The sequence below is a fragment of the Gossypium hirsutum genome, chromosome A11, assembly GCF_007990345.1.
Source record: "Gossypium hirsutum isolate 1008001.06 chromosome A11, Gossypium_hirsutum_v2.1, whole genome shotgun sequence".
NCBI classification, from domain to species: domain Eukaryota; kingdom Viridiplantae; phylum Streptophyta; class Magnoliopsida; order Malvales; family Malvaceae; genus Gossypium; species Gossypium hirsutum.
Genome location: NC_053434.1, coordinates 92,907,823 through 92,923,245, shown reverse-complemented (window position 1 = coordinate 92,923,245; position 15,423 = coordinate 92,907,823). Strand labels below are relative to the sequence as shown.

Below are 15,423 nucleotides of genomic sequence, written 5' to 3'. Positions count from 1 at the left end.
GTTTAATTGCACGGGGTTTTATGTAAAAATAAGCAGAAATGCTGTCAAAATTTATAAAAAAAATAAATAAATAAAAAATGTAGTACTTAAACGAGTCTCGTTTCACTTAAATGTATGATTTAGATTTGAATAGTTCAATATAGGGATTTAGTAATTAAATTATGCTTTGAATGTTATTTTATTTGTGAATTATTCATAAGTTGTCTGATACGACTGGTAAAGCATCGTAATTTTGTTCCGGTGACGGTTTGGGGTTAGGGGGTGTTACAATTATTGGTATCAGAGCTAAGGTTTAGCCGATTCTCAGACTAAATCAGGCTCGTAAATGAGTCTAGAAGTACATGGCACATTTAAGTCGAAACTGAGTCGGGTTTTTGGATGCTAATATATTTATTTGATTTTGTTTTATAGATAAAATGTCAGATGAAAGAATGGATAATGTTGAACAGGAAATGTATACTGGAAGTCGAGAATTTGAAGAAACTGAATCTGCTACACCTAGTGTGAATCCGTTAGATAATCAACCTCCTAACGTAGGAAGAGAAAGAGATGCCTCACAATTGTTAAGAGATATAACTGATGCATTACAGCATATAGTGAGAACTATACATGTTACTACATCAGTACCTACTGTCAGACAGGCCTCGATTAAAGAGCTACGAAAATATGGTGCCACAGAATTTCAGGGATTAAAAGGAGTTGATCCGTCCGCTGCTAAAAATTGGATGGAAACAACAAAAAGAGTTTTGCAACAATTAGACTGCACCCCCCGAGAGAGTCTGATATGTGCTGTATCACTGTTACAAGGAGAAGCCTATCTTTGGTGGGAATCTATGGTTAGACATTTTCCAGATGATCAGGTAACCTGGGACTTGTTTCAAAAAGAATTTCAGAAGAAGCATATTGGGGAATTGTACATCGAAGAGAAAAAGTAAGAGTTTTTAGTGCTGAAACAGTGGAATATGCCAGTACTGGATTATGAGCGAGAGTTCTCTAGATTGAGCAGGTATGCATCAGAATATGTTCCAATCGAGGCTGATAGTTGTAAACGATTTCAATGAGGACTGCGAGATGAAATCAAGATTCAATTGGTAAGTCTCAGAATTACTGAACTTGTTGATCTGGTTGAGCGAGCAAAAATGATAGAACAAGTACTAGGCCTGGATAAAAAGTCAGAAATGGGTAAATCAGTTGGGAAACGTATGGGAACCACCAGTTCTAATCCATTACCGAAGAGATTCAGAGAATCAAGAAATGGTTGGAGATCAAGCTTTCGGTCTGATAGGGGTGACAGAAGCAGAGAAAAATAGATTACTGTCTCTACTGGTAGTGTAAAAGCTCCGCCCTGGGAAAGTGAAAATCTTGAATACGATTATTGTGTGAAAAGACATTTTGGTAAATGCTGGAAGAAAACCGGAGGATGTTTCCGCTATGGCTCTAATGAACACTTTGTTAAAGATTGTCCGAGAACTCAGAGTAGTACACCTGCCACATCTCAGAGATCGGTATCGACTGCCAGAGGTAGAGGAATAGCTAGAGGAGGTTCTGTTTCAAGGAGAGGAGGAGTTGGTAGAAGCAGTGATATAGCTACATAGCAATCTGAAGCCAGAGCTCCAGCTAGAGCTTATGTAGTCAGAACCCGGGAAGAAGGCAATGCTCATGATGTGGTGACAGGTATATTTTTACTGTATTCCGAGCCTATTTATACTTTGATTGATCCTGGATCTTCACACTTATATATTAATTCAAAATTAGTAGAGTTGGGGAAATTAAAAACAAAAATGTCTAAAGTCTCAATAGAAGTATCAAGTCCATTGGGGTAAACAATATTAGTTAATCAGGTGTGCCTGAGATGCCCGCTAATGACATATGATAAAACTTTTCCGGTGGATTTATTAATAATGCCTTTTGGGGATTTTGATGTTATACTGGGTATGGACTGGTTAGCTGAACATGGGCTAATTTTGGACTGTTATAAAAAGAAATTTAGCATTCAGACTGAAGATAGTGATAGTGTAGAGGTAAATGGAATTCGTACCAGTGGGTTAGCTCGAATCATATCAACAATTAAAGTTAATAAGTTGCTTCATCAGGGTTGTACAACATATCTGGCATATGTTATTAATTCTGATTCAGTCGGAAGTCAGTGTAGTCAGATTAGATCTGTATGTGAATTTCCAGATGTATTCCCTGAAGAGTTACTAGGATTGCCACCTGACAGAGAAGTAGAATTTGCAATTGAAGTATACCCGGGTACAGATCCAGTGTCGATACCTCCATATCGTATGTCACCTACTGAATTGAAGGAGTTGAAGGTACAACTGCAAGATTTACTGGAACGAGGTTTTATACGACCTATTACCTCACCGTGGGGAGCTCTAGTGTTATTTGTTAAAAAGAAAGATGGTTCGATGCGATTGTGTATTGATTATCGGCAATTGAACAAGGTGACAATCAAAAATAAATATCCATTACCACGTATTGATGATTTATTTGATCAATTGGAAAGAGCTTCAGTATTTTCAAAGATTGATTTAAGATCGGGCTACTATCAGTTAAAGGTGAAAGAAAGTGATGTACCAAAGACAGCATTTCGTACAGGATATGGTCATTACGAGTTCTTAGTGATGCCATTTCGGTTAACAAATGCCCCAGCTACTTTTATGGATCTTATGAATCGAATTTTTCAGCCATACTTGGATCAGTTCGTGGTAGTTTTTATTGATGACATTTTGGTATATTCAAAGTTCAAATCTGAACACGAGCAGCATCTCCGAATTGTTTTGCAAACGTTACGAGAGAAACAGCTGTATGGGAAATTGAGTAAATGTGAATTTTGGTTATCAGAGGTGGTATTTCTTGGTCATGTGGTATCAGAAGATGGAATTAGAGTGGATCCAAAGAAAATTGAAGCAATCATCCAGTGGAAGACTCCCAGAAATGTATCAGAGGTACGTAGTTTTCTTGGATTAGCTGGGTATTATCGAAAGTTTGTGAATGGATTTTCAAAAATAGCTTTACCGATGAAAAAATTATTGCAAAAGAATGTTTCGTTTGTATGGAATGATCAATGTCGAGAAAGCTTTATGAAATTGAAGCAGATGCTGACAGAGGCACCAGTTTTGACTTTACCAGAATTTGGAAAAGATTTTATGGTGTATAGCGATGCTTCTTTAAATGGGCTCGGGTGTGTACTGATGAAAAATGGGAAAGTGATAGCTTATGTTTCTCGGCAATTGAAACCACATGAACGTAATTATCCGACACATGATCTGGAATTAGCAGCTGTAACACCCCGAATTTGGGCCTAGAAGTATTGGGCCTTGAGTGGGGGTCCGTAAGGAGGTTGTATATAGGTATTTAATTGTGCAATGAAATGAAACAATTAAATGTTTGCTTTAGTGGTTAATGGCTTTGAGAAGTGTTGGAGAAATCTTGGGTTTAAACTTGGGCTTTAGCAAAAATTTTGGTATTAAGTGAAAAAAAACTTGGATGCTTGGATGAGGGCCTTTTAAATTATTGTGGTAAATAAATGACACAAGGAAGCATGTAGTCTAGTGGTTGTGGCGTCATTAAGGTTGTATAGGAGCCTGGGTTCAAGCCTTGGCTATTGCAATTTATTTTGGTTTTTTTAGGGAACCTGGACTTTGGCCTTTAGACCTTATAATTAATTGGGGATAAAATATGACACAAAAAGCCTTGTGGCTTAGTGGCAAGTAGCGTGTGGAGCATCTGAGGGGAGGCATAGGTTCGAATCCCATGGCAAGCAAGGAGCATTTATTTTGCTAACAGGGGGCGGCAAGAGTTTGTGTTGAATTTAAACTCTGATGTTGGAAGGATCCCACATCGGGAAGCTAACATAAGAGGGGATGCGAAGCTGGCTTTAAATAGAGAGAACCATGAGGAGAGTAGAGGTACCTTTCTTGGCTGATCCTTTTCGCTGTATGGCGTGTTCGTTTGGGTTGGGCGTCGGCTAAGAGTGCTCGGAACGTGGATTAACTCCAGTCTCCTATCAGGTGTGTATTTCTTACTACTCTAGCTGTAGGATGGCTAATTTGGGCCGCGATGGGCCGAAAGGGGTCATGTGGGCCTAATGGGCCTACGGGCCCAATTGGATAAATTGTTTGATTGTGTAGTAAATATTGGGCTAGGCTAGGTGAATCTAATATTTGTGGCTAGATTTGGGCTAAAAGGGCCACACGAGCGTGTGGGCCCATTTGGGCTGAGAATGGGCTTTAGGGCTATTAGTATTCTTATCCATGTTTAGAATACTTTAGTTTACCAATTATTGAAATACCCTCGACTTGTAAAATTACCAAAGTACCCCCGATTTACATAATTACTGTTTTACCCTCGATTTATAGAATTACCGTTTTACCCTCAATTTATAGAATTACTATTTACCCTTGATTTACAGAATTACTGTTTTACCCTCGATTTACAAAATTACTAAAATACCCTTGGTTTACAAAATTACCAAAATACCCTCGATCAGTAAAATTACCCAAATACCCTAGTTTGTAAAATTACTAAAATACCCTTGGTTTACAAAATTACCAAAATACCCCTAGTTTGTAAAATTACCAAAATACCATTGGTTTGTGAAATTACCGAAATACCCTCAATTTGTAAAATTACCAAAATACCGCTGATTTACAAAATTACAGAAATACCCTTGACTTTTTAAAAATTATAGAAATACCATTGGTTTACAAAATTACTGAAATACCCTTGGTTTGTAGATTTACCAAAACACCCTTGTAGGGTGAAATGACTAAAATACCCTATTAGGTAAAAAGACCGTAAAGCCCCTGTAGGGTAAAGTGACCGTAAAGCCCCTGTATGGTAAAATGACGAATATGCCCTTATGTTCCGTATGACTGATGTGCTTAGGATTTATATATATTGATATTGGATTAGTTAAGTTTGAGTGACAGGTGGTGGTGATCGTAGGCGATTGATTTTGGAAACTTTTCAACTTCAACCCGTAACAAGTGTGTACTAACCCTCGTAATAGCTTAGATTAATATTTGCTGAGAAGCCGAAATGCTAAAATACCGATATTTTGGGAACTTGTAATGTTGCGTTTGGGTATAGATGCGATAAATACGATAAGATCGGTGTTTGGATCGATGGAACATGTAAGAACTCAATTTTGTGCACGATGGTAAGTTGGGCCTCAATGGGTTGGAATCGGGCCCAATGGGCTTCAGGCCCATTTGGGTAAAATTGATAGAAAATGGAATTTGGAAAAGTTGCATGATAACACGGTTAGTACTGCTGTAAAATTTGGATTAAGCAGGCTTAGTGGGCTAAATCGGCATTCGTAAGGCCCATTAGAGGTTTTGGGCCCAAAAGCCCGAGTTTGATAAAGTGGGTTAAAGATCATTGTTTAAACACTCAGAAATATTAATAATTGTTGATGAACATGGAAAACCCTGATATTTGGTAAAATTATGAAATTACCCTTATAGTATGAAAATGACTGTTTCGCCCCTAGGTAAAAATAACCATTGTACCCCTAGGGTTTAATTATAAATTTGATACGTGGGATATGATATACATGATTGATATGATATGCACATGATATGTATAAAATGCACATGATATGTATGAAATGCACATGATATGTATGAAATGCACATGATGTATTCATAAATGCATTGGGTTGGGTTTTTATATGGATGGAGGAAGTGCAAAAGGGCTTATGCCCCAGTTTATTGAAAAGGGCTTATGCCCCAGTTTATTGAAAAGGGCTTTGCCCCAGTTAACCGAAAAGGGCTTTGCCCCAGTTATTAAAAGAGGCTAGGCCTCCAGATATATGATAAAGCAGCTATGCTGCCAGTGGTGTGTTGGTTGGGTGGGTTGAATCATTCCCCATATGGTGTGTTGGTTGGTACGGGTGGAGAGTAGCGGATGGTGGGTCGAGTAGTCTCCCCAAATGGGCTTGCATACATTCATTGGTATTTCATATGATATTGAAATGGGCTTGCATACATCCATTGACATTACATGTGATATTGAAATGGGCCTATGGGCCATACCGTTTACAGTAAAGGCTTCGGCCCAGTGAAATGATTTATGAAAATGCTTCGGCCTAGTGATATGATTTATGAAAAGGCTTCGGCCCAGTGATATGATTTATAAAAAGGCTTCGGCCCAGTAACCGTTAAACGAAAGGCTTCGGCCCAATATATGTCAAGACTAAATAGGGCTTTGGCCCAGATTGTACTGATACTATGTTTTCACTATTTGTATGTTATTTGGATTACACACTGAGTTTTCGTAAACTCACCCCATTTCTAACTGTGCAGGTAATCCCTAAACTTAGATGGTTTGGAGCTACGAGGGACTCGGAGATGGCCATACTACTGTTTCTGTTTCTTTTAATTGCAATAAGTAGCCGATTTATTTCTTTATAAGTTTTATCTTATTAATATTATTATTTGGTTTTGGGTTGTAATAAGGCCATTTTAATTATTTTTCTGGGATTATTTTTTATACCCTATATTTTACTGATAACAATCCAAAATGAGTTAGACTTAGGCCGCGTTTTCAAAATGATAATTGTTTTCAAAATAACGCAACGATACAATTAATCGGTTTATCAAAAATATCTACTTAAATGAATTCTAACTCGTTTTTCTCAAAACCTAACCTCGCACCAAAGTGTGGCAATAGTTGTGGGCATGTCTAGGATTGGATCCATTCGAAGAGCTTGGTACTTAAGCAGCCTTCATGGCTCACCTCTTCTGTTTTTGGATACCTACCTGGTGCGCAGCTTCCTTTCACTTGGTTAAGCCTTATCAAATGACGATTTTTTTTAAAACACTAAAACAAAGCGTGGATTTTTTTTAACTTCAATGTGGCACGTCGAATTCAGCCATAACGTCTGGGCCGGGTTTGGGGTGTTACAGTAGCCGTGATCTTTGCTTTGAAAATATGGAGACATTATTTATACGGTGAAAAATGTTACATTTATACAGATCATAAAAGTCTCAAGTATCTTCTATCACAGAAAGAGTTGAATTTGAGGCAGCGTCGATGGATAGAACTTCTTAAAGATTATGATTGTGTTATTGATTATCATCCAGGTAAAGCTAACGTGATAACTGATGCATTGAGTAGGAAGGCAGCAATTGAATTGCGAGCGATGTTTGCACAGCTCAATATTAGTGATGATGAAGGTTTATTGGCTGAATTAAGAATTAAACCAGTCATGTTTGAACGAATCAAGTCAGCTCAATTAGAAGATGATAAGCTAATGAAGAAAAAAGAAATGGTTCAGAGCGACACAACAGGGAATTTTAGTATTGATAAGCATGATTGTTTGAGATACCGAGATCGGATTTGTATTCCAATTGATTCAGAGATTAAAGAATTAATTCTTCGAGAAGCAGATGACGGTCTATTTGCTCTACACCCTGGAGGCACAAAGATGTACCGTGATTTACGAGAATTGTACTGGTGGCCAGGGATGAAAAAAAATATAGTTGAATATGTCAGTAAATGCTTGGTTTGTCAGCGGGTCAAAGCAGGGCATCAGGTTCCTACTGGATTATTACAACCGATTACTATTCCAGAATGGAAATGGGATCATGTTACGATGGATTTTATTACAGGATTGCCATTGTCTGTAAGTAAGAAAAATGCTATATGTGTAATAGTTGATCGAGTCACAAAATCGGCTCATTTTATAGCTGTCAGAATGGATTGGTCACTTCAGAAACTTGCAGAGGTCTATATTCAGGAAATTATAAGGTTGCATGGTATACCGATTTCTATAATCTCTGATCGAGATCCTCGATTTATATCAAGATTCTGGAAATAGTTACATGAGTCTTTGGGTACTAAATTTCAGTACAGCATTTTATCCACAGACTGATGGGCAATTTGAGCGAGTAATTCAGATTTTGGAAGACATGCTTCGAGCTTGTGTTATTGATTTTGAATCTGGTTGGGAACGTTACTTGCCGTTAGCTGAATTTGTTTATAATAACAGTTATCAGTCCAGTATTCAGATGGCTCCGTATGAAGCTCTATATAGTAGAAAATGTCGATCACCTGTATGTTGGACAGAATTAAATGAAAAGAAGATAATTGGACCTGAATTGATTCGTGAAATAGAAGAAACAGTCAAGAAGATTCAACAGAGATTAAAAGTAGCTTTTGACAGACAAAAATCTTATGCTAATCTAAAACGTCGAGACATTGAATACTCAGTTGGGGATAAAGTGTTTCTCAAAGTTTCTCCTTGGAAGAAAGTATTAAGATTTGGCCGAAAAGGAAAGTTAAGTCCTCGGTTTATCGGACCATATGAAGTTAGAGAGAGAGTTGGACCAGTTGCTTACCGATTGGCTTTACCTCCGGGATTACAACAAATTCATGATGTTTTTCATGTTTCCATGTTACAAAGGTATCGATCGGATCCATCTCATATTATCTCCACTGAAAACATTGAGATTAGACCAGATTTGTCATATGAAGAGGAACCAGTTCAATACTAGCTCGAGAAGTGAAAGAATTAAGAAATGAACGAGTCCCTCTGGTAAAAGTACTGTGGAGAAGCCATAGTGTAGAAGAAGCAACATAGGAACCAGAGGAAACTATGAGATCACAGTATCCTCACTTATTTTCAGGTAAAATTTCGAGAATGAAATTTTTTTAAGGGGGAGGAAATGTAATGACCCAAAATCCGTGGGCACCAAAAAATAACACCCCCAAACCCTGAACCATCGTCGGAACAAAGTTACGAGGCATTACTAGTCGTATCAGACAACTTATGAATAATTCACAAATAAAATAACATTCATAGCATATTTTAATTACTAAATCCCTATATTGAACTTTCAAATCTAAATCATACATTTAAGTGAAACGGGACTCGTTTAAGTACTCCAATTTTTATTTATTTATTTTATTTTTCTTTATAAATTTCGAAAGCATTTCTGCTTATTTTTACATAAAACCCCCTGCAATTAAACCATACTCATTTCAAACATAACCAATTCAACCAAGTTATTTCACACATTTATTTTCTATCTTAAATACTTTCTAATCAACTTAATAAATATAATATCAATTTAAAATTATCATTGTACTAATTAAATTGAAATGGATAAACTTTTTTATTATAATTTTTAGACTTGCAATAATAATATTTTAAACCATTTATATTCAAAACATAATAACCTTTATACACATCCTATGTACATGCCACATTACCAAAAGAAAATATACATCACCAAAGTTTGCTGAAGTCGGGTCTGGCTTTGGATGCTAGTTCAGTACTTGACTTCTACAACCTGCGCACAAAAACAACCGTACGCTGAGTATGCATATACTCAATGGTATCACTATATTTCAGTTTATAATTAAATACATTAAATCACACACATACTTTTACGTTACAATCATCATCACTTAATGAACAATTAAATCTTTTTATTTTATCATTCGATTATATATATCATTCTTATTTCTTTATTTCAATTCTCAACTTTCACATATGCCATATCATTCAAATTTAGTTTCATCAGTAGATTTATTTCATTTGCCCCTATTAACTTGACTCGGACTCGGCGGATACATGGATTCTAACCAACACACCAGTACGGCACAATGTGCCTTAACGCTACACAGTACCTAATCAATAATCAGTAATGGTAGCAGTAGCAGTAACAGTAACAACATTCAACACAGAAAGTGCTGAATCTGTAACAGTAACGGTAACAATATTCGACACAAAAAGTGTCGAATCGGTAACTGTAACGGTAACAATAACAATAGTCGACACATAAGTGCCTGATCAGTAAGCCGGCAAAAACCTGTACTCTTCCATATCCTATGGTATGCCAACTATATCCGACTAGCCCTACTAGTTAATAGGGTATTTAAATCATTTTCAGTACAATTTCCATTTCGATTCAATATTAATTATAATTTATTATTTTGATTAATTTTCAAAGTAATACAGTAATTCACTTCATTAGAAATTTTACAGTTCAATGCAATATACGTAACATTATTCAGTAATTCCACAGTTCAATTCGGTATTCAAAACAATATTCAGTATCCCATAATTCAGTTCAGTATCAATCTAAATTTTAATACCCAATCCCAAATTTTATCAGCTCATTAAATACTTATTGTAAAATACTTGCCACACATTCATATTAAATTAAACACATATTAATTATAAAGCTACCACATATTCATATTAAATTAAACACATATTAATTATAAAGCTTGAGTTATAGTGATACAAACCAGAATTTTTTTCTTCGGATTTAATCCTCGACGATCTTTCCTTTTCCTTTTTGGGCTGATGCTTCAGGCTCGATATTAGCTACGAAGAATTAAAATAATTTCACAATTATTAGCATAGCACAATTTAAATGCTGAAATTTTTATCTAACTTTTACTTTAATTCCAATTTAATCCCAACTAAACCTATATATTTTTCTTTCTCAATTCATACCTCTTTGCTAATCAATTTCTTGTCAAACCCACATCTAACTATTTAAATTTTATCATATTTTCATAATTTTTAATTTATTTCAATTTAATCCCTAAAACTCAAAACTTATAGCTTTGTTTACAATTCAATCCTTTATTCAATTCCAATTAAAATTTCTATCAAATAGACCACCAATTCTATCATTTGTTCAACATAACTCAGGTTTAGAAATCTACTATCTTTCAAAATTTCAATATAAATCATGACATATTTTGTCCTAGGACTCCAAAAACTTAAAAATTACAAGAAAAGGATTAAATTGACTTACCAATTTAATTTTGAACCTTGAAACCTAAATTTTCCTTTTTTCTTCTTTCTCCCCTGTTTCTTCTCTGTTTTCGTTTTCATTTCTGTTTCTTTTTAACTCATTTCTTTCTTTTATAATATAATATAATATAATATAATATAATATAATATAATATAATATAATATAATATAATATAATATAATATAATATAATATAATTATTAAACAAATATATATATATTTTAATCAATAAAATCTTTGATATTTTTCTATGTTAAACCGCCTTAACTATAGGAAATGGTTTAATTTCCTCTTTTGTCCTTCTAGTTTTTCTTTAATCTATAATTAAACTTTTACCCTAATTCAATTTAATCCTTTTACTAATTAGTCTAAAGTAAGCTAAATTTACTTAATTAAAACCTAATTAGACACACTACTAGGCTCATAAATATTTTTAATAATTATTTTCGAACTTATTTCACTAAGACGGAGGCCCAATAACACACTTTTCCGGTGCCCATAGATTTTGGGTCGTTACATTTCCTCTCCCCTTAAAAAAATTTAGTCCTCGAAATTTTACCTGAAAATAAGAGAGGATACTGTGATCTCATAGTTTCCTCTGGTTCCCATGTTGCTTCTTCTACACTATGGCTTCTCCACAGTACTTTTACCAGAGGGACTCGTTTGTTTCTTAATTCTTTCACTTCTCGAGCTAGTATTTGAACTGGTTCCTCTTAATATGACAAATCTAGTCTAATCTCATTGTTTTCAGTAGAGATAATATGAGATGGATTCGATCAATACCTTCGTAACATGGAAACATGAAAAACATCATGAATTTGTTGTAATTCTGGAGGTAAAGCTAATCGGTAAGCAACTGGTCCAACTCTCTCTATAACTTCATATGGTCCGATAAACCGAGGACTTAACTTTCCTTTTCGGCCAAATCTTAATAGTTTCTTCCAATGAGAAACTTTGAGAAACACTTTATCCCCGGCTGAGTATTCAATGTCCTGACATTTCAGATCAGCATAAGATTTTTGTCTATCAAAAGCTACTTTTAATCTCTGTTGAATCTTCTTGACTGTTTCTTCTGTTTCACGAATCAATTCAGGTCCAATTATCTTCTTTTCATTTAATTTTGTCCAACATACAGGTGATCGACATTTTCTACCATATAGAGCTTCATACGGAGCCATTTGAATACTGGACTGATAACTGTTATTATAAACAAATTCAGCTAATGGCAAGTAACGTTCCTAACCAGATTCAAAATCAATAACACAAGCTCGAAGCATGTCTTCCAAAATCTGAGTTACTCGCTCAGATTTCCCATCAGTCTGTGGATGAAATGCTGTACTGAAATTAAGTTTAGTACCCAAAGACTCATGTAACTGTTTCCAGAATCTCGATGTAAATTGAGGATCTCGATTAGAAATTATAGAAGTCGTATACCATGCAACCTTATAATTTCCTGAATATAGACCTCTGCAAGTTTCTGAAGTGACCAATCCGTTCTGACAGCTATAAAATGAGCCGATTTTGTGAGTCGATCAACTATTACCCATATAGCATTTTTCTTACTTACAGACAATGTCAATCTTGTAATAAAATCCATCGTAACACGATCCCATTTCCATTCTGGAATAGTGATCGACTGTAATAATCCAGTACGAACCTGATGCTCTACTTTTACCCGCTGACAAACCAAGCATTTACTGATATATTCAACTATATCTTTTTTCATCCCTGGCCACCAGTACAATTCTCGTAAATAACGGTATAGCTTTGTGCCTCCAGGGTGTAGAGCAAATGGACCGTCATGTGCTTATCGAAGAATTAATTCTTTAATCTCTAAATTGATTGGAATACAAATCCGATCTCGGCATCTCAAACAATCATGCTTATCAATACTAAAATTCCCTATTGTGTTGCTCTGAACCATTTCTTTTTTCTTCATTAGCTTATCATCTTCTAATTGAGCTGACTTGATTCGTTCAAACATGACTGGTTTAATTCTTAATTCTGCCAATAAACCTCCATCATCACTAATACTGAGCTGTGCAAACATCGCTCGCAATTCAATTGCTTCCTTCCTACTCAATGCATCAGCTACCACATTAGCTTTACCTAGATGATAATCAATAACACAATCATAATCTTTTAGAAGTTCTATCCATCGACGCTGCCTCAAATTCAAATCTTTCTGTGATAGAAGATACTTGAGACTTTTATGATCTATATAAATGTAACATTTTTCACCGTATAAATAATGTCTCCATATTTTCAAAGCAAAGATCACGACAGATAATTCCAGATCATGTGTCGGATAATTACGTTCATGTGGTTTCAATTGCCGAGAAGCATAAGCTATCACTTTCCCATTTTGCATCAGTACACACTCGAGCCCATTTAAAGAAGCATCGCTATACACCATAAAATCTTTTCCAGATTCTGGTAAAGTCAAAACTGGTGCCTCTGTCAGCATCTGCTTCAATTTCATAAAGCTTTCTTGACATTGATCATTCCAGACAAACGTAACATTCTTTTGCAATAATTTTGTCATCGGTAAAGCTATTTTTGAAAATCCATTCACAAACCTTCGATAATACCCAGCTAATCCAAGAAAACTACGTACCTCTGATACATTTCTGGGAGTCTTCCACTAGACGATTGCTTCAATCTTCTTTGGATCCACTCTAATTCCATCTGCTGATACCACATGACCAAGAAATACCACCTCTGATAACCAAAATTCACATTTACTCAATTTCCCATACAATTGTTTCTCTCGTAACGTTTGCAAAACAATTCGGGGATGCTGCTCGTGTTCAGATTCAGACTTTGAATATACCAAAATGTCATCAATAAAATCTACCACGAACTGATCCAAGTACGACTGAAAAATTCAATTCATAAGATCCATAAAAGCAGCTAGGGCATTTGTTAACCCAAATGGCATCACTAAGAACTCGTAATGACCATATCTTGTATGAAATGCTGTCTTCGGTACATCACTTTTTTTCACCTTTAACTGATAGTAGCCCGATCTTAAATCAATCTTTGAAAATACTGAAGCTCCTTTCAATTGATAAATAAATCATCAATACGTGGCAATGGATATTTATTTTTGATTGTCACCTTGGTCAATTGCCGATAATCAATACACAATCGCATTGAACCATCTTTCTTTTTAACAAATAACACTGGAGCTCCCTACGGTGAGGTACTAGGTCGTATAAAACCTCGTTCCAGTAAATCTTGCAGTTGTACCTTCAACTCCTTCAATTCAGTAGGTGACATACGATATGGAGGTATCGACACTGGATCTGTACCCGGGTATACTTCAATTGCAAATTCTACTTCTCTGTCAGGTGGCAATCCCAGTAACTCTTCAGGGAATACATCTGGAAATTCACATACAGTTCTAATCTGACTACACTGACTTTCGACTGAATCAGAATTAATAACATATGCCAGATATGCTGTACAACCCTGATGAAGCAACTTATTAACTTTAATCGCTGATATGATTCGAGCTAACCCACTGGTACGAATTCCATTTACCTCTACACTATCACCATCTTCAGTCTGAACGCTAAATTTCTTTTTATAACGGTCCAAAATTACCCCATGTTCAGCTAACCAGTCCATACCCAGTATAACATCAAAATCCCCAAAAGGCATTATTAATAAATCCATCAGAAAGTTTTATCATATATCGTTAGCGGGCATCTCGGGCACACCTGATTAACTAATATTGTTTGCCCCAATGGACTTGATTCTTCTATTGAGACTTTAGACATTTCTGTTTTTAATTTTCCCAACTCTACTAATTTTGAATTAATATATGAGTGTGAAGATCCAGGATCAATCAAAGTATAAATAGGCTCAGAATACAGTAAAAATATACCTGTCACCACATCGTGAGCATTGCCTTCTTCCTGGGTTCTGACTACATAAGCTCTAGCTGGAGCTCTGGCTTCAGATTGCTGTGTAGCTATATCACTGCTTCTACCAACTCCTTCTCTCCTTGAAACAAAACCTCCTCTAGATATTCCTCTACCTCTGGTAGTCGATACCGATCTCTGAGATGTGGCAGGTGTACTACTCTCAGTTCTCGGACAATCTTTAACAAAGTGTTCAATAGAGCCACAGTGGAAACATCTTCCGGTTTTCTTCCAGCATTCACCAAAATGTCTTTTCCCACAATAATCGCATTCAGGATTTTCACTTTCCCGGGGCGGAGCTTTTACACTACCGGTAGAGACAGTAATCTATTTTTCTCTGCTTCTGTCACCCCTATCAGACCGAAAGCTTGATCTCCAACCACTTCTTGATTCTCTGAATCTCTTCGGTAATGGATTAGAGCTGGTGGTTCCCATACGTTTCCCAGCTGATTTACCCATTTCTGACTTTTTATCCAGGCCTAGTACTTGTTCTATCATTTTTGCTCGCTCAACCAGATCAACAAGTTCAGTAATTCTGAGACTTACCAATTGAATTTTGATTTCATCTCGCAGTCCTCGTAGAAATCGTTTACAACTATCAGCCTCGGTTGGAACATATTCTGATGCATACCTGCTCAATCTAGAGAACTCTCGCTCATAATCCAGTACTGACATATTCCCCTGTTTCATCACTAAAAACTCTTGTTT

The 15,423-nt window shown here is 35.9% G+C and overlaps 2 protein-coding genes across 2 annotated transcripts; one reads left to right on the top strand and one right to left on the bottom strand.

Annotated features, from left to right (window-relative positions):
• Window positions 1-1,901: 1,901 nt before the first annotated feature.
• Window positions 1,902-7,831, top strand: LOC121210030 (uncharacterized). The gene is made up of 5 exons (XM_041082104.1): window positions 1,902-2,343; window positions 2,878-2,951; window positions 3,102-3,252; window positions 7,095-7,445; window positions 7,539-7,831. Exons 1-5 carry the CDS (start codon window positions 1,902-1,904, stop codon window positions 7,829-7,831), a joined length of 1,311 nt encoding a protein of 436 aa, XP_040938038.1.
• A 1,818-nt stretch (window positions 7,832-9,649) lies between these two features.
• Window positions 9,650-15,405, bottom strand: LOC107957024 (uncharacterized). The gene is made up of 5 exons (XM_041082103.1): window positions 15,077-15,405; window positions 14,679-14,965; window positions 14,039-14,406; window positions 12,221-12,464; window positions 9,650-9,804 (listed from the first exon to the last, which is right to left on the bottom strand). The coding sequence occupies exons 1-5, from the start codon at window positions 15,403-15,405 to the stop codon at window positions 9,650-9,652; spliced, it is 1,383 nt and encodes a 460-aa protein (XP_040938037.1).
• Between the last annotated feature and the right edge of the window lie 18 nt (window positions 15,406-15,423).

Coding starts and splice junctions, on each gene's coding strand:
- LOC121210030 (XM_041082104.1), top strand. CDS start 1,902: ATGCCTTTTGGGGATTTTGATGTTATACTGGGTATGGACTGGTTAGCT. Junction 2,952..3,101: donor CTCCCAGAAATGTATCAGAG/GTACGTAGTTTT, acceptor AAATTGAAGCAG/ATGCTGACAGAGGCACCAGT. Junction 7,446..7,538: donor TGGAGGCACAAAGATGTACC/GTGATTTACGAG, acceptor GGGTCAAAGCAG/GGCATCAGGTTCCTACTGGA.
- LOC107957024 (XM_041082103.1), bottom strand. CDS start 15,405: ATGAAACAGGGGAATATGTCAGTACTGGATTATGAGCGAGAGTTCTCT. Junction 14,407..14,678: donor TGCTCACGATGTGGTGACAG/GTATATTTTTAC, acceptor TGGACTGGTTAG/CTGAACATGGGGTAATTTTG. Junction 12,465..14,038: donor CTGAATTGAAGGAGTTGAAG/GTACAACTGCAA, acceptor TTGGTTTGTCAG/CGGGTAAAAGTAGAGCATCA.